At 41.9% G+C, this 24058-nt stretch overlaps 1 protein-coding gene across 1 annotated transcript; it reads left to right on the top strand.

Moving 5' to 3' along the window:
- The first annotated feature begins 12504 nt into the window (after positions 1-12504).
- Positions 12505-21428, top strand: LOC117852813 (protein DJ-1 homolog A). Its single transcript, XM_034735090.2, has 8 exons — positions 12505-12732; positions 12830-13033; positions 14329-14478; positions 14566-14748; positions 17247-17327; positions 20495-20695; positions 20776-20916; positions 21008-21428. The coding sequence occupies exons 1-8, from the start codon at positions 12562-12564 to the stop codon at positions 21206-21208; spliced, it is 1332 nt and encodes a 443-aa protein (XP_034590981.1). The 5' UTR covers positions 12505-12561; the 3' UTR covers positions 21209-21428.
- The last annotated feature ends 2630 nt before the right edge of the window (positions 21429-24058 follow it).

Raw genomic sequence — 24058 nt, 5'->3', positions numbered from 1 at the left:
ATTAATGATAGTTTATTATTTATTTGTAGGTGTATGTATACAATGCTATATCTTGTCATCGAAGAGCTTGAAGAGCGAGGACTGATGACTAAATGCCATTGATTCAAATTATTTTTTCCTTTTGCCTATGTTCTTATATATGTAGTTGAGTGAACACATCAATAGTAGGCACTCTATAGTATAAGCTTTCCATATAGTCCAAGATCATCGAATTCAGAGTCCGGAGTAAAAATTTATGACCTTTTCTCTTAGGCTTCGTTTGGATGTAGATATTGGAGGTCCTGGAATTGAATTGGGTTCAATACCAAATTAGCAACGATATTGAAATTAGCCTTCATTCATATTCTGTTGTTTGGATGACCATTCATTGCCTTTTGGAATCCTAGGGAGCAGTCTAATTCAATACATGTTTGGATGTACAAAGAATGGAATTGAAATTTGGTCATCTACTGTGCTGGACAACTCCGTCTTCACCGGCCAACAAGCTTGTCACGCTGCTCGTCCTTCAACAACGATGTTGGACACCGGTGCCTGCCTGTGGTCCCACATCCTCCCTCATGTCACAGTGTGGCTCTCCTCGCTCCAAACTCCTGTTGTCCATGAGGAAGAGGGGGCACCGGCCACATGGAAGAGGAGGAGGGAGCACCGTCTATGAGGAAGAGGGGGATGGGACTCCGGCCAAGAGGAAGAAGAGGATGCAGCGCCGGCCATGAGGAAGAGGAGGAGGGACGTTGGCCACGAGGAAGAGGAGGGGCGCCGTCCGCGAGGAAGAGGAGGAGGCCACGATGGTGAGGAAGATGAGGAGTAGGCGCCGGCCGCGAGGAAGAGCAGGAGGGGCAACGTCCGTGAGGAAGAGGAGGAGGAGGTCGTGTCGGAAAGGAAGAGGAGGAGAAGGGTGCTACGGAGAGGAAGTGGAGGAGGAGGCCACAACAATGAGGAAGGAGAGGAAGGGGCTGCGGGCTGCGGATCTGTGAGGGCGGCGGAGTTCCGACGATGGAGGTCGGGGTCGGTGTTCCGGCAGAGGCATTGCTCCATGGCAGAGTCTAGGCGACGGAGGACAGGAGGAGAAGATAGAGCCGATTAGTCCCAATGCGAAGGGGGAAGGCTAAATTTTGATGAAGAGTTATTTTAGGTCTGGTTGGATTACACGGTATTGGCTCCCTATTACCAATTTCCAATTCCACATGCAAGCAAACAGTGGTATTCGCCATATCCAATTCCAATTCTCAATTCCAAGCTTCAATACAGATATCCAAACGGGACCTTAGGTGACTTGTGCTATCCACTAGACCTGTGGAAATTCCAGAGAATTTCATAGAGAATTTGTAAGTTGTGAAGATTCCAGAGAATTTTGTGGAGTTTTCATAGATTTTCGAGAGAAGGGAAATCTCCATAATTTTGGGACATTTTTGAACCTAACAGCTAGTTTTAGGGTTCCAGAGTTTCCAGAGGTTTTTCTGGAGATTCCAGAAATTAACAACCCAACGGCTAGTTTTTGGGGAATGGGTATTTATACCCCTCACCCACTCCCATTTGTGGCTACTGAGTTCCTCCACTAAAAACACATCTCCATAGCAGTGTTGAGCCCTCCTATCTCTAGGTTTGCAAGAGATTATAGGTGAGAAGAGATTTGGTTTGAGGGACTGAAATATTGAGTGAAAGAAGCGAAGTGGGGGAAGGGTTGAGAGTGATCCGGCTTCATTGGAAGCACCCAACGAAGACGTAGGAATCCTCAGTGAAGGAATCCGAACTTTGGTAAACAAATCCTTGTGTATTTTGCGCTTGATTTGTTGATTTCACTAATTTCTAGGATTCATCTTAATCTATCTCTTGAGAAGGTTTGAGCTACAAGTAGGTAGTGAAATAGTTTGGAAACAATTCAACGGTGTATGGTAATTTTGTTGATCTACTTTTGGTTGCGTTGGGCATAGGCATATTGTGAAATTCTATTTTCTCTATATACTCCATAGATTTCTATGGAATCTTCACAAGTTGTGGAGAATCTAGAAAATGTCCGAAGTTTCTGTAATTCTGCTACAAGTTTTTTTTTTGTAAAATTCAAAACCGCCTATTCACCCCCTCTTGGCGACATCAAAGGTCCTTCAATATCCTTTAATTCTATGCCTTGTGACGAACCAAGATCCATGGGCCTAGTGACGTGGCATGGACTACTCCAGAAAGGAGATAGGATAGCCCGTGTACTCGGGATGGAGACTATGATACATGACGATGTAGTTGACCATGCAAGGAAAGGAACTAACCAGATATATGGAAAGTACTCATTTGTAACTAGATTAGGACTTTTCCTATCTTAATTAAAAAAAATCAACAAAGATTCATGTATACAACTAACTTGTAACCCTACCCTAGATGTATAAGGCGAGGCAGGGACCCTTGCAAATTATCAATCAATCCCAATGCAAGGCAATACACCAAACTTTATGTAGGGTAGGATGCTATTCAACGGCCCGTACCTATCTAAATCGTGTCTCTTGTTCATCTTCGAGCTTCTAAGCTCAGCGAAACCCCTCTGAACAATCTACTACCTCACGATACCCCTCGGTAGGTTACCGATCTAAACACTGACACCTTGAACTTTTATGTGATGGATAGATGCAATGTGAAGTAATCTAGTAGCAATTTATGCAAGCCTTTAATTATTGTTGCTGATGCTGTGTCACAAAATCTATGATGAAAATGAACATGCTTTTCGAATGAGCTTGTGTTGTACCATATGTGCAACTTGAAAAATGATGTCACCACTATAGTAGCCACATTTGATTGAGGTTTACAAGCTTCTTTAAGACAAATTTTCACCTGGCCATTGTATTTCAATGCCATGCATCGTGACCCTCAATATTTGTTAATACAAATGTTCATATCACAATTGACCCATGGAAGAACTTTGCTTCCTTTGTGCCACAAAAGCACAACTTGACTTAGTTGACTGGACCCTTTTGAAAAGAAATTTGTGCTTTGGACAAAAAGACACGTTCTTTTCATGAATCCAATATAAATTTTTTTTTGTGTCAATGAAGTAAGGACTTGGTTGGACACTAGTTAACCTAAGGAAAGAAAGGCAAGTACAAATGGTGAAAATATGCTTTGAAATGTTGGTTAATCCATTTGATCAAGTCAAAACTTGAAACTTTATATGAGTGTTTTTAGTTGCTCATTGTTTGAATGGGAATTTCTTTATGTAAGCTTGATATAGCGCTTGGTGCTTTCTTTACATGATTCTCGCGTTACTTACAATCTTGTGGTTGAGCACTAGGTGACATGAATTTGATTAAAAAATAAAATGATCAAACTTGCTTGCTCCATCACTCACTTGCATCCTTGTGTTGTACCATCTTGATTGTTTATTCACCTTTGAGCTATTGTGATTCTCGTCATTGTTTGCTTTGAAATATCCAACATATGCACTGATTTTCTATATATTTTTGGAAGTTTGATAAGCTTTATCTCATTTAATGGCATGCATGCACAAAGCTTTTTCACAAGGAGCTTGAAAGTATGCAAAAATAGGGATGGCAACGGGTCGGGCAAGGTGCGGGTAGAGCAAATGCCTGCCCGTGAGAATGCCCGAAACTCCAAGTTGTACTCATACGGCCGTACCTTCGAAGCCTAGTGGGTAAGATTTCGTACCCGTGCCCGTACCCACCGGTTTTAGTCATGATAGCATAAAATTTATATCATCCTAAGTATAAAAACAAGTATAATTCAATTCTACCACCCACACAAAGTTAATGTAAATAGTAAAAATAGGAGAACTAAACACTTTATTTTCTATTGTGTTGTCTTCACTTCATATCTATTTTATACTTGGATTTCTCATGGAAGATAAATTCCATTAAATTTCCAATAAGTATTTCCATATTTCCTCTTGAGCAAGTACAACAATTAATGATACTATAAAGTAAAATCTCTAATATTTTGAAGTTAATCCAATCTTGCATATTAATTATTATAGTTCATACAATCATATGAAAATGAGACATAAACATTCAAAGATGTGAGTTCACGAAGTCATAATACTTGTATTTCGTGTACCCTATAGATGTCCGCGGGTAATGTTATGTACCCACGTCCTACCCGCGGGCGAGAATTCATGCCCATACCCTCCCCCACGGGTAAGAATTCGTACCCATACCCTCACCCATCGGGTACGAAACCCGCAGGTACCCATGCTCGTGGGTAGAATTATTGCCATCCCTAATTACAAAAGCTTGCACTTTTTTAGGGGTGAGAAGTATTTGCATTGCATAGCATAAAAAGGGAGATAGAATTAAGGGGCATCATTGCAAAACACTTTGCATGTTGACCATTTTTTCCTAATGTTGTGGGCTGATGCGTGTTTATTTTTTTACTATTTCTATTATCTTGTGTGGTGGAACCACCTAGATTAACCCGGCTAAAGTGTACTCAACGTTGCTTCATATGCGAGTAGACACTTGAATCAAGTTAAAATGGCATTCCGTCGGGTTTCACCCGATAAAACCACTTGTCTCGGATCAAAACAAAGCATACTCGCACGAAAACGAGTCCAGAGATTACAACAATCCAGATAAATTATTATAGGTCCCATCTTCATTTATTACAACTCAGGATTTCAAAAGCATAAAGTAAAGTTTTCAGAGTTCAAAAGCAGCGGAAAAACAACGGTAAGTCTAACGTCGAGACACAATACCATGGTGAAGCCTGCCATGATATCAAACACCACGATCCTCACCGACCGAGGACGGGTCCCACACAAGTCAACACCAGCAACCACACCTAAAAAATAAGCCACAAGCAAGGCTGAGTATACTAATACTCAACAAGGCTTACCCGTCAGGTGGTAACTACTCCACCGACTTCTAGACATGCAAGGCTTTTTGGCTGGAGGTTTGTTTTTGCCCAAAAGCATCTAAGTAGGTCCTTACTTTCAAATTTTACCAGCAGATTCTAGTAGATCAATCTTTCTAGGTAAGCAACTTGTTCTAAGTAAGCAAGTTGAGCAAACATTTTATTCCAAGTATCATCATCATTAAATAATCATACTCTGTTTCACTTGTTACTCAGTGCAGCATAGTAGTCAAGCAGTCCCAAACTGTGAGAGGCAAATGATTCGAATTGAGTTTTTAAGCCTTGCAAGGTGAATCTAACCCCACGATATCCGCGTACCACGACGGGTTCGCTTCACTTGTCATCTGTCCCCATCAATCCCCAAGCACATGGCTGGGCCCACTTCGCTTGGATACAATGTCCCACGGTCCCGGAACAACGCCGTACCATGACTGCACTTGTACCCACATGCTGCAGCAGGGGAACCAAGTTCCAGAGACAGTGGGGAGGTACGCCCACGTCCCGCTTCGATCAGGTACTAGGCTTCCCCATCCCATACTAGGTATGAGATTAGTACTTTCAAACACTTGACTGCAATCACCGACACTTTTCGGCCTTAGCAAGTTCATCACTAAACAGAAGGGATAAAAACCACCACATTGGAACCATTCCTGGTCCCGTCCGTCATCCTTATGGTTGTAGTATAAGTAAACAAGCAACTCCTATAACTCACAAGTGATAGGAAATCACTCGACTTTTACTGAGTCCTATTTAGCATAGTAGCTACTCGGCCTATCATGCTAGTATTCAACCATAGGTACCCAACATCATGCAACAAGTTTTCAATCAACTCCTATGAACTTAATGCACAAATATAAGAACATAGATATTGCATAATTTAGAAAGATGGGTTATGCTTTGGGGCTTGCCTTCTTGCCCTAACTTAACCTTGGGCTCTTTCGAACTCGGCTTGAGTCTTGATTTATCTTGATTATGTCTAGCTCAGCAGACACCCTCCTGCTTCGTGTTCCGGGCCAAGCTCGTACGTTCCGTCAGCAAGGTTAGCTCTACACAAAATGCAAATGCAAGATATCAATTTAATGTTTTATGTGTAGGTTTTATCTCGTTAATTATTGTACAAGCATAAGGTGTATTTTGGGATCACATTTACTTAGACAAGTTTATAAAATTTTTTTCCTTTTAGACACACTTATCTAGACAAGTTTATAACTATGTCTTTTCTTGCAAAGCAAGGCGTGACGTGATTAAAACTCGTGCTTTACTTGGATGGTGATTGTGTATACATTTAAGATTTGAATAACTTAGAAACTATAAAAAGAAAGATGGTGTCATTTTAGTGTTGCTTGGCATTCATTGGGAAAGTTATCCTATTTATGAATTATTAAACAACTTAAATTAGCATTACTTATCTTACCCTTCTTATTTAATATTGGTTTTTATTCCATTTAACTAGCTTTAACTTCAAAAGTGTTTCTGGTTGCATAAAGTGTGATCTGGGGCTGAAAATTTTTAAGAGGCTTCTTAAAGTCATCAGTGAGTTACTGTAAAAATTTGGGACTCATTGGACTTCTACAAAAAATTATTAAAATTCAAACAGTACCCTATGGCAGATTGTAAGGATCTATTTTTAACTCAGGTTTTAGGTATAATCTGAATCTATAGATTTTACAGAAGGTTCCCAAGTCTTAACAGAGGCTAATGTAAATTTTCCAACATTTATTGAGCATTTTAACTATTTATCATATTTTAAGTTTATTAAACCACGTTAAGGAAGAACCTTATTAGAAAAAGTGTTGATTATCCTGCTGCCATTTCCTTTATCCAGTGGTCATTTTATGACTAACCAGGACTAAGTGAATTTGCAAGATTAAGTTACTAACTCACACTACTCGAGTGACGAGGTATGGCATCAAGGCTAGGAAGGTCATCACAGTTAAACATAGGTTCTACTAAAGTGCTAAGATAACTTAAAAGAAACCCATAGTGACACATGGTTACGCTTTCATTTTAAACAGTAAGCGACTATAAGCTAAGTGGTTGGCCTTAATTCTTTTTGGGTTCAAGCTTGATTTTTATGTCGGCCTTGGCTCAAGGTTTACGTTCTCCGACAATTTGCTCTCTAAAGGAATGAAATGTGTGTATGCATTAGAGAGGATGCTGATGAGTGCAAATGCTCATGAATGCATGAAACTTGAGAAGATATTTGATGCAAGAAATTAGGAACCAAACAACAACATGGTTTATAGGTTGAAAAAAAATAAACATGAAATAAATCTCACTAGCAGGAGATAGCAAAACAAAACTATGTGAGGTGGATTCATTTCAAAATCGATTTTTAATGTGTAGATATAGCTTAAACAAGTTAAACTACCATTTAACATATTAAATCTAAAAAGGCATGTAAATCAACCATAATGGTACCCACATCATTTTCCTAGATTCTAGATGTAACACAAATAAAGGTACCCACATCATTTTCCCTAGATTCTAGATGTAACACAAAGGCTATTAGAGGTGGTTTCATCATTTTATAACTTTCCCCTATTCAACATGCAATTAGCAATATCAACATAGCAATAAGCATTTTAAATCAACAATATCATGAAAACCATCTAATCCAGTAGCACAACTTTCAGATCTTGAACATGCATGTACAAGTGAACTAACAAAAGTGGTTTCACCATTTTTAGAGCACTAGGTGATTTATAATGCATCTAATGGCTCTCACACCAAATAAATCATAGCACAAGATATCAAATAGCAACATGCACATACTCAGCTCTAAAATAAACTAGGCTTCACAAGGAATCCAACGCAACAAGAATCACATTTTTAGCATTTTTCTACTAGTTTCTATGCATTTTCAAAGTTGTCAACATTTTAAAATTAGCCATTTTCAAAAAAAGTCCGAGACTATTTGCAAGCTACTACCTAGAAAGAAGTTTTCCCTCACGGATTTGCTCTTTCCTTAACATTCTACCCTCCACGTTTTGCTATCTAGCCCCTGGAAACAAACCCACCTCAAACATAAAACCAACCCTTTATGGATAACCACCTAAACTTCTATTCCACCAAGCAATCAGGTCCAAGCTTTCTTCTACCTCCGTACTCACACACACAGGCAACAGAGAGGCACGGTAGGCATGGCGCACGGCCGGTGGTGATAGGGGGAAAAGATGGTGTGGCACGGGGAGGGTAGGGCTGTGCCCCAAGGCCAGGGGCCCTCCTTGGAGCGGCGTAGGTGGGGAGGAACCGGTGACACAGATGGCTCCAGGAGGCAGTGGGGAACGTCGACGACATGGGTAGGAATGAGCGTGGAAAGTTAATGAATGCGGAAAACAAACATGAGCACCATGATCAGTGGCTTACCTAGGTCCCATTTGTGCGCTTGGTTGAGGATGAGGGAGGCCGGGAGGAGGGACGCCACGTTGGGGTTGAGCCGCCGGTTGAAAGTTTCTGTAACTTGGGGGAAAACTCGGATTCCGGCCGGTAGGGTGGATGGCGGGCGACGAGGAGTGGTGGAGGGCGTAGATGAGGGAGTGGAGAAGCTCTAGGTGAGAGGTATTGAAGGGAGATGGACAGAGCATGGAGGAATCGAGCTGGCGGTCGAAGGAGCTCGGGAGGCACTAATGAAGGAAAAGCTTCTGTTTTGGGGGGCAATGGCTTGAAGGAGGGGCTGCTTTAAAGGGCCAGGCACGAGGAGATAAGGTCAGGCGAGATGATAAGGATGCCACAGCATCGTTGGTCACCCATTAGCGATGAGGGAGCTGCCGGTGGCCGCTGGCCATGTGGTGACCATGGCGGGCGCATAGGCGCCTGCCCAACCGCGAGCGAGGGGAGGCATGGGAGGGAGGGGGATCACGTGGGAGATGCTTGGGCAACCAATCGGGCTAGAAGGAGCCCTGCAGGTGCTAGGGAGCTACCCAATCCGGCGATCTTGGGGCTGCGTGCCAGCCATCTGGCGTTCTAGTGCTGGAGGAAGGAGATGACGTTCTGACAAGCGGGCTCGCGACAAAATAGAACGATTCAAATTTGCTCCCTTAAACGACCTAGCTACAGGTGTCCAAAAATTCACCAAAAATACTCATTGGAAAGATAAAATCACGAAGAATACATTGCCACAAGAATCAACTCAAAAGCTGTTATGGTTTGTACACAATTGCAAAACAAAACAGCTAAAATTAAAATTTAAATGAATTTTTGGCACAAGAAAACATCTCTGAAAAATTTGGTAAAAATATTTAAAATCACTAGAGTGTATCCAGTATTTAAGTAAAATAATAGGAGGCATAGTTGTATAAAAGAAGTTAGGGTTGCTTCACAAATTTGGTTTTTCAACAATAAACAATCAACTTCTAGGCAGTTAAACATGCATGGTTAAAATGCTCCAATGTGCACAAATGATGCTCATGAGGTTCAATGATGCGCAAAAGGATGTTCATGATGCTCAAATATGCACAATGATATTCTTGATGCTCACTAATGCACAAAGATGCTTGTCATGCATGTCGTGGCGAAGGTGTCGTGTTTAATCTGTGTTTTCTCATCAAGTTTGAACTACGCGGTTATATGTCCAAAGGTGAAAGTGTGAGAACAAGGTATGTGCTATAAATTTCATAAAGGCCAACATATGGGAAACTCGGTGGATTTGGAATTTGGATGGGGGAACTTGGCGGGATGTCGCTCAAAGGTGTTGTTGAATTGGATTTGAAATTTGACCGATCATCTACTCGATTTTGGAACACTCTCTGCTCAAAATCAGAGGAAGTACTATGAGTGGAAGGGTTCCATTTGAAGAGGGCTACCACTTGTATATTGGCCAAAATTTAAGTTCTTTCATAAAATTTGTTTTTACTTTTTGCCTCACAAGAGATTATCAGCAGGAAGGAGTTTTAAGACTTGGCAAAATTTGAGGTGTTTTTGGATCTTAACTCTTAGCAACTTAAAGTTAGCTCTAATTTATTCCTTAATCACTTTGATGATTATTTGTTTTAGCCTCCTAATTACTAGGGCTGTTACAGCTTGTTGATCATATCATTTCCAATCGGTATGTTGGATGCTCACTTGGTGTCTCAGTTGTGTGAAGTCACTACAAATGTCTTTGGGGACCATGACCTTTCCTCTCTTTGCCATTCATGGGTTTTCCTCTCATCAAGTGACTTTGTGTTTTCTTGTCTTTGGCTTTTGGTCACTTTGAGTTAATTAGTGAATTGACAACTCCAAGCTTCTTCGGACCTTTTGGACTGTAAGTCCCTGTTGAGAATTTTTTTCCAACCATGGTTGCCGCCATAGGCTTTGGGCTCCATGTCCATTTTCAGCCAACCTCACAGACACTAATCTTCTTTCTCATTAATACCATGCATTAGACAATATCATAATTCATCCGCCCACCGAATCCTATGGATGGATTCGGATCGAATATGCATGGAATTTAATTCGGGTAGCACTATTTACCATATTTTAATTCGAATTTGGATATGATGCGAATACAAAATGAATAGTTCCAATTTGCATTCGGATACTTACTTGATTTGGAACATAGTGCCAAAACATGTATTAATTTTCTTTATCAATAGTTTTATAATAAATAAAAACTCATGCTACAAGTGGGGAGTAAATTATGAGTAGTACACAATAGATAGCTTACTGAAAATAACATATTTATTAATAAATATTTCAATAAGTAAATACATCAAAATAAATATAATATTTCATAAATATATAAAACATTTAATAAGAAAAAAGTATATTAATACGTATGAATATAATTTATTCAATAAAATAAATACAATAATGTAATTAAATTAATATCATTAGCCATAATAAAATTAAATAAACTTTATCATTATATATCATTGTAATATTATATTAACATAATTAGTCATTTGTCATATGGATACCTTTTGAATAGTTTAAATGGTGTACATCATTAATTTATTAGTAATATTAAAATTAACACCATTTATCATTAGTGGTTAGTCATAGAAATAAGTTTTAGATGATTTTATGTGGTACTTTATTCTTCAAGGATATGGATAATATTGGATATTCTACACTTTTTTCAAATAAGAATTAGGAATTGGATCGATAAAAATCAGATTCGGACACATCCATTTGACATCTATATTGAAAATCTATATTGAAATTAGATACAAATACGGATATCGATATTAGCATTTTTTACGGATACAGATAATTTGGATTTCCAGACATCCATATCCATCTCTATTGATTCCTTTATTGTTGCAATGCCATCTTTGCCACCCACTCCCAAACTCATACTCTCTCAGTCTTCAAATAATTTTCATGATATAAATATTGAGATAAACCATGAATTAATAGTATCAAACATATACAAAGTACAACAAACGTGTATACTAGAACATATACAAAGTACAACAAACCATTACTGAAGACAAATCTAATCGTACCATTTCCAAAAGTCAATTTAAGATATCCAAAGAAATATTAGTGGTCAAACTAAAACATGTTGATTGCACGCTTATAGATACCAGAGAAAATAGCGTAACACTGTATCAACACTTTTTTTACTCACAAACTTTCACCAAGTGAGAGCAAAAGTGACTGCAAATATAGTTTTTTCTATGTATCGTGATATAATGTATATATAGATGAATAGTAAAAACCAGAAACCTTAGAAAGTCAAAATTACTGGTAATTTGGAATGGAAAGTGTAGCGAATTAAATCCTTGCGACCTAGAGGATCATGGTTGGACATCTATAGAACACTTCCTGTATTACCAACGGTTCCGTGCTCCCGTGCTCCCATTGAAAAAAAAACATCAGTAGATGCACATAAAAAAATACAACAAAAATATGAATGGAAAGAACAAGCAATTGTCTACCATCGTGCAAAATTTGAGTTGCAAGGATTAGAAAAAAAGTGAAATCAGCTTGTCAATAGTAACAGGTTGCGGGTATAAAGAGATCGTACAACAAACACTATTCATAGGGTCGATTTCTCTTTTTTTTTCTCCTTGCAAAAACTTTTGTTAAACACCAAGGTGGTGTTTGGTTGGCACAAATGTAACGTAATCTGATTACTGAAGGTAACGAATTCCATTACATATGTTTGGTTGCGGCGGTTTGTAATCAATTTACACTGTAATCTAATCCTTTACCTAAATAATATATATATAAGCTTGTTACCCCTCCTCCCCCACTGTAATCAGATACAACACCCATACCGTAATCTGATTACGTTACCAGAGTGCAACCAAACAAAGAGGGTAATCACCTATTCCACCACTAAATACACTGTAATCTGATTCCCTTTGCGTTTACGTTACCTTAGCGCGAACCAAACACTATCCAAATTTCACATGCACATGGATCCTTAGCATACATATTTTTTAAATTTTTGATGTACTTTTTTTTTGGCTGTTTTTGATTTTGGGAGCACGGGAACACCTACAGGTGCTCCTGCACCTGAACTTCTCTCTGGCCATCCATCCTCCCGGTCCCCAATTCCCAAACGAACGATCCAGATCGACTGCAGCGCCACGCTGCACAAATTAGTTGCACGGCTCATCCTGTCCTGACCCTTCGCGGTCGCTTGTCCACACGGTCACACGTGACAGCCGAACCCGAACGCCACTCCCATCCACCGGAAGCTCCCCACGGTGTCCGCGCTTCTGGAAGACTGGAACACCACCGCGAAAGCGAGGAATAAGGAAGCAAAGCCCGAAGGAAATGGCCACGCGGCCACTCGCCTCCGCCCTCCCCCTCTCCAAAACCCCACGCGCCCCCTCCTCCGGCTCCCACCTCTCCCCACCTCCCCTCGCCCGCCGTCTCCAAACCCTAACCCGCGCGCTCGCGTCCTCGTCTCCCCAAGCCATGGCGTCGGCCCCCGCCCCCAAGAAGGCAAGCTCCCGCACTCTCTCTCAGTCCCCCCTTTACTTCTTTGCCCCGCGATGCGTCCTGACTGGTGCGGCGTGGGGAACGGTCGGATGGCTCGCAGGTGCTGGTTCCTGTCGCGAACGGGACGGAGCCGATGGAGGCGGTCATCACCATCGACGTGCTCCGGCGCGCGGGAGCCGACGTCACCGTCGCCTCCGTCGAGCCGGGGTCCGCCACCGTCGCGGCGGCGTGGGGCGTCAAGCTCGCCGCCGACGCGCTCCTCACCGACATCGCCGACGCCGAATTCGACCTCATCTCCCTCCCCGTGAGTCACCTTTTGCCTTCCCCGTCCTAGTTGAGGTTACTCTCTTGCTTTTTTTCTTTGCAAAACGGAACTGAATTGGAGGCGGTTGTGCTGGGTTGGGACATTTTCCCTTTTTTTTGGAGATGGAAATCAACTCCCTTCAACTCAATAAGAAAATTGAACCGAGTAGGTTGTGGGATCATGTGTGTATATTCAGAACAACACCTGAACAGAGCATAATTTGACTTAGCTGTAACGAATTGGACTCAGCTGTAACAGAGCAAAATTAGATACCGGCAAGTAGTGTTTGTTCTTGATAGAAAGTAGTAGAGGGTTAAAATCTTGGCTGTAAATGAATTCATCGTATCCTTATCTTCACTAAATGTATTAATTAAAATTAAACATGAACAAACTTGAATTCTGTTCTTCTTCCTGCCCTCGTAGCTAAAAGAGGAATTCTTCATTATTTACTACCTCCTTTAAGTGCGTGTATTGAACCTGATTGTCTACTGTTGGTCTCCTGTGAATATTTATTGGGAGAACAGTCTGTTGTCCTTGGTTATGTTATTTGTTATATAGGTCACTTGTGCTCTACGCTAAAAATGATCAGCCTGAGAATACCTTGATTTATTGCCAAATCTAATGGTCATGTACCTGTGGATGAAATATGTGACAAGTTTGCTAGGCTAAACTAGAAGAGAAAAGTGGAAGTAGTGAAACAGATCTCCTAAGATGGAAATGGTGAAGATTGTTTCCAGGATCTGCATCATCTGAATGCAAAAAGATGAGTAGATCTGATGAATACCATATTCTAATATACATATAGAAGTCTTATCCTTATCTGAGAGGATAGGGAGAGATACAGTCAATCTTGCTAAGAAGATTTATCTATTCATTGTCGCATCTTATTTTACTGTAGGAGTTGATCTAGTTTACCTATGATTTATATTCAATTTAAAAAAGATCCATACCTTATCTGATGTTTAATGAAAATACCATCTCTAGCACAATGTATATTTGGTTTTAAACAGAACATGTTCTGTCTCCTATCATTTCTCATCAATCTTCATGCACAGTACCTATAAAACTATGGTTGTACATGCCTGGCATCATGCTCGACATTTATAATTTTATATCATATATATCTCTCTTCATGCAATTAAAGCTGTTGAAATTCATGGTACTTTTCCAATTAAATTCTTGCTTGTACAGGGGATATTTGGGTCCAAACCCGTAAGATAAATGAAATCCTTCGTAGAGCCCTCTCATCCAAACACTATAGTATTGATTTTTGGGGCTATTTGGGCTGTCTGCAGGGAGGGATGCCTGGGTCTTCCACTTTTAGAGACTGCAAACTTTTGGAGAATATGGTCAAAAAACAAGTAGAGAAGGGCAAGCTTTATGCTGCAATATGTGCTGCACCAGCCATGGCTCTAGGAACTTGGGGTTTGCTCAATGGCTTAAAGGTAACATTTTCATCCTTTTCTCAGTGTCGTGATACATAGTGTCAACACCTTCTATTTGGTTAAAGCTTATTTTAACTTTTGCGACAGGCAACATGTTATCCTTCATTCATGGATAAACTTCCTTCAGAGGTGCATGCTGTGGAATCAAGGGTGCAGATTGATGGGAAGTGTGTGACCAGCCGTGGGCCAGGAACGGCCATGGAATATTCTGTTGTTTTGGTTGAGCAACTATATGGGAAGGAAAAGGCCGAAGAAGTTGCTGGGCCGATGGTAGGAATTGCTTTCAACATTGCTTGTATTTGTTAGGAATTCGTTATCGTCCATTGCATAGTCTTTAGTTCTTTACATTGCTGAAAATTCACATATTAATCGTGTGCTCTATTAGGCATTTTTCAGTGCTATAATTGTTTCCTTACAAGAATTATTTCACTTGTTTGCTTTTAGAATCATAATACTGCCTAGTTGTTTTGTACTTCTAGTTCACATAGAGTTGGAGCATCCTGTTTACCACCTGGTTTAATATCTTGCTGAATTTGTAGAAAAAAGATTTGTCTTATCTTGTCTCATTGAAATATTCAGGATGAATCATCTTTCATGGATTTTCATGTAACTCACACTTGTTAGTTTTATCTGATATTTTTTTCTCGAACACGTAGGAGAGCTGCGTATCAATATATTAAGAAGAAAAAAGGTTTAGAAACCCAGAGTAACCTACAGGTTTAGGGAACCTGTACAGATCCCGTACTCTCACAGATACAATCACCTTTTAACTAATGAAACCTGACCTGACCTAGACCAAAAGCACCAACTAATCTTGGAAGGGTACTAGGGAGAGGAGATGAGAAATTCCTCGAGCCCTGGCCATACTCCACATATGCAACTCCTCTCTTAGCACAGTTTGAACTCCATTCAGATCAGGTGGAACCCCATCAAACACACAACGATTGCGATGGTTCGAAACTGACCAAGCCTCTAGAATGATGATGGAATTTAGCCCCCTTTTGACCTGACCAGCTACTCTCTTGCTTACGCTTTGCCACAAATCATCAAAGGAGGTTTCTTCAGGCTGTGGTGTTAGAATATGCAAGCCTACTTTCTGCAGCAACCAGAACCAAACTTGTCGGGTGAAGCATGAGACAAGCAAATGTTTGATCGTTTCCTTGGCTTGGTCACAAAGGGGACAGCGCTCAGGATGTGGCAGCCTCCTCTTAGGTCAATCAGCTGTCCAGCATCTATTATGTGCAACCAGCCACATGAAGAATTTGCACATGCAAGGAGCCCAACTTTTCCAAATCCTTTCCCAAGGTCTGAAGTGAGTTGCCCCAATGAATAAAGTTTCATAAGCAGACTTTTCTTGAATACTTTCCTGAGGCCGAGAATTTCCATAGGTGTAGATCCTCAATTTCTGGCTGCAACACCACACCTGAAAGATCCCATAAACCAAGATATTCAGTTAGGACAGCTACAGAGAGTGCCCCTCTAATATCAGAAACCCATCTCAAATCAGTGAGAGCCTCATGAACTGTTCTTTTCCTTGCACTGCTAGATATTGAACCATATAGGTGTGGTACCAAATGGTCTAATTCCTGATCATGCAGCCATCTATCAGTCCAAAAATAAGTATTTTTTTTCCATTCCCAACTTCTGAAGAGACTGCACAGAGAACAATTCCTTGACCAAGCAATGAACTTGGATGGGGAAGGTTGCCCATGGTTTATCTGGTTCTGTTTTTTGCAGTCAGAGCCACCTCATTCTGAGGTCCCATCCCAACTGTTCCAGGCTAGAAATACCAAGACCTCCCAACTCAGGTGGCCAGGTGACTTTTGGCCAAGCAACCAGGCAGTGGCTAGTTTTGTCTGATATCATGGGATGGGTCATGATGCAACATAAAATTCTCTACATTAGTTTTTTGAGAACGAAGGAGTTTCCATTAATTGACAGCAGCAGGATTACATTCGTTGTCCATTCATCACGTACTGATGAGAGTGCTTCATTCAGTCACTCACCCAACATCATATTACAAGAGACCTGCTTTGCACACTTATATGCCACACTATTACAAGATTGACTAGTAAAAAGGAAATTAAAATCTGTATACCTCCTGTTAAGCTCATTCATATTCTTGAGAACAGGAGACACTTCAGAATGTTGGCCCTCCAGGTTTCCCGACAGACCAGTCAACACCAGAAAATCAATTTCTAATATCAAACGTTTAGTACCTTGATCAGTATCATCCTGCATTCCTTTGCATGCCAATGCCTCCATAGTAAGAGCATTAAGACCATGTATACGCCATCTTGCACAAGCCCTCTGAAAATTCTCCATACCGATAGTTCTATGCTAAACTGGGTAAAAATTCCATGGAAATTTGTTGCCGTTTTGAGAACAGGGAACTTACCTTGACTTAAACTTTGCAATCGACATGCTAGCTGAAACTGGTTTCTAGTTCTAGAGAGGTTTTAGTAAAATGCTATGGTTTTGTGTTTGTTATTTTTATGTATAGCACTTGTATTGAATAATGGCTTCATGGGGGCAATATCTAGGAGTACATGAGAGGGAAAATAGGAATCTGAAAAGGACTCTCGTACCCTATCTATTACATCCTTAACATTTATGATAGCCTATCCCAATTGGGACTAAAAGGTTTTGTTCTTGGTGGTGTTGTGTTTGTTTTTGACTTCCCTGCATTTTTATTCACTTTCATTTTTCTTTTTGTCTATTGTTGATGCTGTTGGTTGCTGTTCGATTAAGTGATTACCTCCTTTCAGGTTATGCGCCCTCAGCATGGTGTGGAGTTCTCTATGAAAGAGCTGAATTCAATTAGCTGGAATGTTGGTGAAACACCTAATGTGAGCATGTACTGATGACCTATTTCTTTGATTTAGCATTCATTTGCTTGTGTTTCATGCCATGTACAGTTATGCGATTCCTCTTTCCTGGTGAAACCAGATAACTAATATAGCCCCCAATGTAAGTTTCAACAGGTTTCATAGTCTTGGAAACAGTTTTCATCCTGATGAAACTCCTTCCCTCTCTCACTTCATAATTACCTTGCCATGTCATCACATATGCTGATGTGCCACCGTATTTAATGTGCATGAAACCTCTATGAAACTCCCACTGGGATTAGCCTAAGTAGTCTGTATTTTTTTGGGTCTCAACAGTTTTTTTTTTAGGACTTAGTGACTTGCGTCATGTGGTACAGCAGCTCATGCCTGCACAGTATGAGAGGAAAAAGTTTCTTGACCACCAAAGGGTGGTGTTGTACTGAATCTGGAGAAAACAAAGTTCTTCAGTTACCAGAGTATGATGGTAGGGTAGTATATATGCAACAGTGCAAACAAATCATTGTCTTTCTTAATTAAGCTTGGTCACTAGGTTTCATTCATGTAGTATGAGTAAATATGAATTAAGTTGTAACTTGTTTTTCCTTCAAGAAAATTTGTCACAGATTTTGTGATCCTTTCTGGGATTTACGATATGGAGGGGAAGCAAGGGATTTTAGAGGGGTTAAATTGAAGTACCCAGTGATTATGTATTCATGATTTTGGGCATTATTAAAGATTATTCATAGTTTTTTTTTTCTGGAACTATGCAGGAGAGCTGCATGTCATTTCATTAAGAGAGAAAAGAAAGTACATAGAGAGGGGGAGAGCCCCCAGACTAAGTACCAAACACACCCCAACACTCACAAAACACTACACACACCACACTCCACCCAAAACAGGAAAACAGGACCAGAAAGCACCAAGCCTAAGTTACTGCTACAAGCGACCTAGCAAGCAACTGTTTGAGCTTAGAAGCTCCAGCCAAGCACCACAGGGTGCTTTCATTTGTTATAGCCTGCAGGAGCACCTGGGAGTTAGGGAGAACGCCTTCAAACACATGAATTTCTATGTTTCCAAATCTCCCATGCCACCAAAATGATGAGCGAATTTAAACCCTTTCGCCACTGATTAGGAGCAGCTCTAATGACTTTGCCCCACCAAGCTGAGAAGCTAGAAGAGTTTACCGGCACATCAACTACCAGATTCAGATGTGAGAAGACCAAAGACCATATTTGTCTGGTAAAAACACAGGATAACAGCAAGTGGGGGGCTTTTTCCTGCGCTTGGTCACAGAACAGGCATGCCGGGGGGTGCTGCAGGCCCCTACTGGCCAGCCAGTCAGCAGTCCATAACCTCTGTTTAATGGCCAGCCAAACAAAGAACTTGCAGCGTAAGGGGGCCCAACTTCTCCAGATTCTTTTCCATGGGATAAACTTTATTGAGCCAATGAAAAAGGCTTCATATGCAGACTTGCTGGTGTAGATTCCAGATTGGGTCAGCTTCCAGAGGTGTTGGTCCGGGGTATCCTGATGTAAATGGACACTATCTAACTAACTGGTCCCAAAGTAGCAGGTACTCCATCAGGACCTCCACTGAGAGGCCTCCTCTAATATCTGAAACCCAGCGCCTGTTGGAGAGGGCCTATGCCACTGTTCTAGTTTTGACAACTCTCTTAGGAATAGTCTGAAACAGATTAGGAGCAATTTCAGCCAGAGTTTTTCCTTCCAACCATCTATCTTTCCAGAAGAGGATTGTCTCCCCATTTCCAACTACAGAGACCACTGCCATGTTAAACAAGGCTTGAGCCTTTTGGGGCACCTGGATATGAAGACCATCCCAAGGACGAGAATGATCTGTTTTTTGTGCCCAAAGCCATCTAATCCGCAAGGCCCAGCCAAAGGATTCAATGTTGTGTATGCCCAGACCTCCATACTCCAAAGGGCGCTGCACCTTTTCCCATGAGACCAAACAATTTCCTCCATTTGCCTGTTCCTGTCCTTTCCAAAGGAAACCACGCCGTTTTTTGTCAATAGCTCTGATAACCCATCTGGGCAGGTCAATGGCCAATAGATGATGTATCACAGAAGCCGTTAGAACCACCCTAGTCATAATCAGGCGGCCTGCTCTATTCATCAGGGAGGCTTTCCAGCTTGGGAGGTAACCAGCAACCTGAAAAAAATCCTGCCTCTGATTGACAAGATTATTCATAGTAGCCCTGAAAAAAATTATATCATAGTGGCCACTTCCAGTTCCAGCAATTGAAGTGCTGTAAATTACTATGATCCCCATGCATGTTTTTTCTAAGTGGAAGGTGACATACTGTCTTGTATCATTGCAACTCATATTACTAACCACCCCATATTTCTAACCCCATTGCAAACTCACACCTTAGTGGAGTTAATTACACCACTTCTCTGAATTAGCATGATGTCACGGTGTAGAGGGAAGGGTTTTGCTGGTAAGTGGGGCCTTACATAGGGAAGAAGACTAGTCATAAGTAGCGGCGGTTCAATCCAGGTGGGTTTCTACTTTCTATTCGGTAGTCCCAGCCTCAGTAATAGTCTCTACCTACTATGTACAAGTTCTGTGCCAATGTAGATAATCCGGTGCATGTTGGCAGCAACACATCTAGCTTGTAGCATCATGGCAGCGACACATCTATGCTTAAGTGTCACGGGATAATAGATCTTGGGTCTTTTGACTATTTAACTTGTAGGAGGGTATGCAACTGGGATTGGAACTGGTTTCCAGTGTGGTTTTGCAGTATGCTTTCCTTTTTGTGCTCTATACAATCACAAACTCTTTAATTCATATGGTTTTCACTTTCTGCTGTCTCTGAACTGCAACTTTGGCCATTCGTTTGTTACATTATATTTGTCCAGAATATAGCAAACATAAATACAATTTATCTGTTGATTTATGAATATTTTTGTGTTTCATTCATCGGACGAATCTAGAAATAAAGAAATGCAATAAGATCAAATATCTATAAGTTTCATCACATTTTCCACAGTGATAGGAATTTTGTGATTAGAGCTTGTAGTCTTTGCTCTGCAGAAGATGTATAGCATAAACTTAACTGTGTTGCTTGTCTGCTTTTACTTTGCTGTTGCAATAAAAAGCAAGTTTGAATACATTGTGCTGCATTTAACAGTTTAAGTTTTTTTTTTTGGTGATTGCCTACACAGATTCTTGTACCAATTGCTAATGGGACAGAGGAGATGGAGGCAACTATGATCATTGACATTCTGCGGAGGGCGAAAGCAAATGTTGTGGTTGCCTCGTTGGAAGACAAGTTGGAGGTTGCTGCATCTCGGAAAGTGAAAATGGTTGCTGATGTGCTATTGGATGATGCTCTTAAGCAGCAATATTATCTCATTCTTCTACCTGTAAGTCTGGACAGATTGATTTTCCTTGAACAAGCAGTTTATAACTCTCAAGTTTTCTGACACTCAAATAATTTTGATAGGGTGGTTTGGGTGGTGCTGAAGCTTATGCAAAATCTGATAAACTGATGGGTCTGATCAAGAAGCAAGCCGAGGCAAACAAATTGTATGGTGCTATATGTGCCTCTCCTGCAGTTGCACTTGAACCGCATGGCCTCCTAAAGGTATAGTACGAGAGACACACAAACCCTATTGTCCTAGCAGATAAAACGTGGAGAAATATTTTCAGGACTTGACACTTCCTGATTGTGCCAGGGAAAGAAGGCTACATCCTATCCTGCTATGTGGAACAAACTTGCAGACCAAAGTGAATGCAAGAACAGAGTTGTAGTTGATGGCAACTTAATCACAAGCCAAGGTCCAGGCACCTCTATGGAATTCTCGCTTGCCATAGTGGAGAAACTCTTTGGCCGGGAGAGGGCCCTTGAGCTCGCCAAAACCTTGGTTTTCATATGAGTTCAGTGACTTCAGTTGGTATGTTTTAGGTTCCTGGAGTATGGACTTTTTCTGTGAATATGAGGCATCCTATGTTCTGTGGAATGTACTTTAAGGCCCTTTTTAGCTACAATAACATGCCACCTTGTAATCATAGTATGCAATAAAAGTGGGGGCAAACATTGCATAGAGGATTCCTGATCAATAAAATATATCACCTTGTATGGGAATAGTTTTGCTATTTGGTCTGTTTACTTCCAAGTCTGTCCACAGTGAACTGGATGTATCAGTGAGGACTGAGGAGCCAATCATTCTGATATATATTCATTAGATGTAGGAGCTGGGTGTTCGGTATGATTAACAATTTAACATTGTATACTTGGTTAGCTTTATGTGGTTCTGATCTGCTGGAAACGGTATTGGCCCGCTGTCATGGCCGCAGTGAGGCTTATAGGAACCTAAATTGTGGTGATTATATTGTACCGCCTTTCGGCTTTCTAGGCCTAAGCCTTTGCTATTTTTCATCCCTTGAAACATAGGTAATATATATGTGCTAATATAGGCCAATATTGTGGTTGTTTGGGGCCCATATCGGGCTTGAGGTTCTTTTTGTCGGCCATTTCTTGGAGAATTCTTGAGCACATATCAATTCCGCGGGTTAACACTCGTCTATAGAGAGAGACGGAGCAGGGGAAGAGTGTTGCGGACTCCCGCGTCGCACTACCTGGCGGCTTGGGTGGAAACCCAGCCGCCGGACACACCCTCCCCTCCTCTTTCCTGTGCCCTCACCACTACTGGAGCGCACCGTCGGAAGTCCATGCGGGCGTCACTGCTCGAGCGCGCCATCGGAAGTCCATGCGGGCGCGAGAAAGGCGGCGGCAGGGCTCCCTTCCTTTGCCCCGTATCTTCCCCCATCTTGAGTGAGGTTCCATGGCGGCAGTGGTTGGAGGGCTGGCCTCGGGGTGGCAGATCCGGTCCCGCCTGGAGCGTCTCTGGTGGTTGCTCGCAGTTCCTGGTGGAGTGGGCGGGGGGCGTCGGTGCGTTTGATGCGTCGCGCATGAGGCGGGTGGGCGGTCTACGTCGATGGCCCCTACTTGGCGCGGGCGCGATCGCTTGGTGGCTTGTGGAGGTGCGGTGGCTGCGAGTGCGATGGGCTCCAGGACTACCCCTGTGTGGTGGTCACGTTGCATGGCTGCGCGGCGGCGCGCAGCGGTGGCCTACGTGGCTTTGCTAAGGCGGCAATAATGGCCACGTGTGTTAACCGTTCCACACGTGTTGAGGTGCCCACAGTGCCAGTGGGAGGGGTTGGGAGGCTAACACCTTGCTAACCCTTTTCACATTGTGAGGCAGGAGGTTGACGAACTTCTTTGCTGTGGTGATGATATGGTCGTGCAGCAGCTACGGGCGAAAGCTCTACCCGAGTGTTGTGTCGGTGTCAGTAACGACGACACCGTAGGGTATCGTTTCCCTCCCTTGAGGTGTTTGCTGTGATGCTTTTTGCCAGGTTCAGGGGTCTTCTGGATGAAAACCTTACTCCGACTTGCTGGATGGGTGGCGACAGCGTCTTCAACGTGGTGTCCTCCTTGGAGGTGTCACCTTGGAGGTCCTTTGGCCCGGCTTTCATTACCTAGTCCAGTCTATTGCGCAAGCGATAGAACACAAGTATTCCAGCACCGACTTTTTTTATTTTGGCCCTTTTTGCGAAAAAATTTCACAAATAGGCCCCAGGCGAAACCAATTCCAAAAATGGACCCTTAGCTTGGTGCTAGGATGGCTGGCGCCAAGCTATAACGTCTTGGCGCCATCCTCCATGGCGCGCGCCTGGCCTCTGACGTGACGCCAAGGCTTGGCACCACCGTTGCTGGCGCCAAGCCTCCTTACATAAATAACCGGCCCTTCTTCCTGCCCAAGAGTTCCTCCTCATTCTTCTTCACTCTCTCGGGTTTTTACTCTCCCTACTTCGCCCTATACTACGAATCGACATTCTAGCTTAGGAAACTTTTGTTTGATCCGTGGATCTTGAAGAGCAAGGTATCCTCTCTCCCTCGTACCTTTTTTTCACATCGATTCGCTATATATTTGTTGCATTTTTGAACTTAGGGTTTCATGCAAATGTAGGATGCCGAGGCGTGAAAAAGCTAAGAAACTAAGGTAACCCTTGCGCACGTAGTTATGTTATATGCTCATTGTTGTGGATCAAATGAAAAAATCTTAATTGTAGGTTTATTGTTAAGTGCGTTTGGTTCTTACAACGAAATAAACTAAATTGTAGTTATGGTACCAAGCTGATCGGAAATGCCTTCGATTCGTTGCCTCTGCCTAGTGGTGTTCCAGTGCCTATGTGCTTTTGCGGCGATCCTTGCAAGGTAGCCAAGTCCGATGAACATGCCACGTATAGGCAGAGGTATTGGATGTGTTCCAACTTTGCGTTTGAACCTACACTTCGTCAGCGCCGCATTAACATGTTGGTAAGGAATTGTTGCTGTCTTATAATTATTGACCATAATTTTTTTGTTTTATAACAATTGCATTTGTTGTAGACCCCTCCACCGCTATGTGATTTTGAGCAGTGGATCGACACTGAGATCAATCCTGAAGACAAGGAGTTTTTGGAGTATATGATGCGCTGGAATGCAGAGAGGAAGGAGGTGTACGAGAAGAGGCTCAGAGAGGAGGTTGCGGAAAAGGAGCACAAGGAAGAGGAGGAAAGGAGGCGTGTTGCTGCAAACAGGGAGGAGAGGGAGAAGAAGCTTGAGCGTGCACGCCGAGCGAAAGCAGCGGTTGAGGAGAATCCCGATGCCTTGAGGTAGGGAAGGTGGCCTCGTTGCACTCAGTAGTCATAATTAGTTTCTAATTCTATGGTTTATTTAT

The sequence above is a fragment of the Setaria viridis genome, chromosome 4 (genome assembly GCF_005286985.2).
Source record: "Setaria viridis chromosome 4, Setaria_viridis_v4.0, whole genome shotgun sequence".
Classification (NCBI taxonomy): Eukaryota; Viridiplantae; Streptophyta; class Magnoliopsida; order Poales; family Poaceae; genus Setaria; species Setaria viridis.
Note: the sequence above shows the minus strand (reverse complement) of the source record. Positions and strands in the feature narration are given on the sequence as shown.

Bases quoted from the DNA above. Each gene is read 5' to 3' on its own strand.
- LOC117852813 (XM_034735090.2), top strand. From the start codon at position 12,562: ATGGCCACGCGGCCACTCGCCTCCGCCCTCCCCCTCTCCAAAACCCCA. The intron at 12,733-12,829 runs GCAAGCTCCCGC...GATGGCTCGCAG, and splicing joins CGGCCCCCGCCCCCAAGAAG to GTGCTGGTTCCTGTCGCGAA. The intron at 20,696-20,775 runs GTAAGTCTGGAC...TAATTTTGATAG, and splicing joins ATTATCTCATTCTTCTACCT to GGTGGTTTGGGTGGTGCTGA.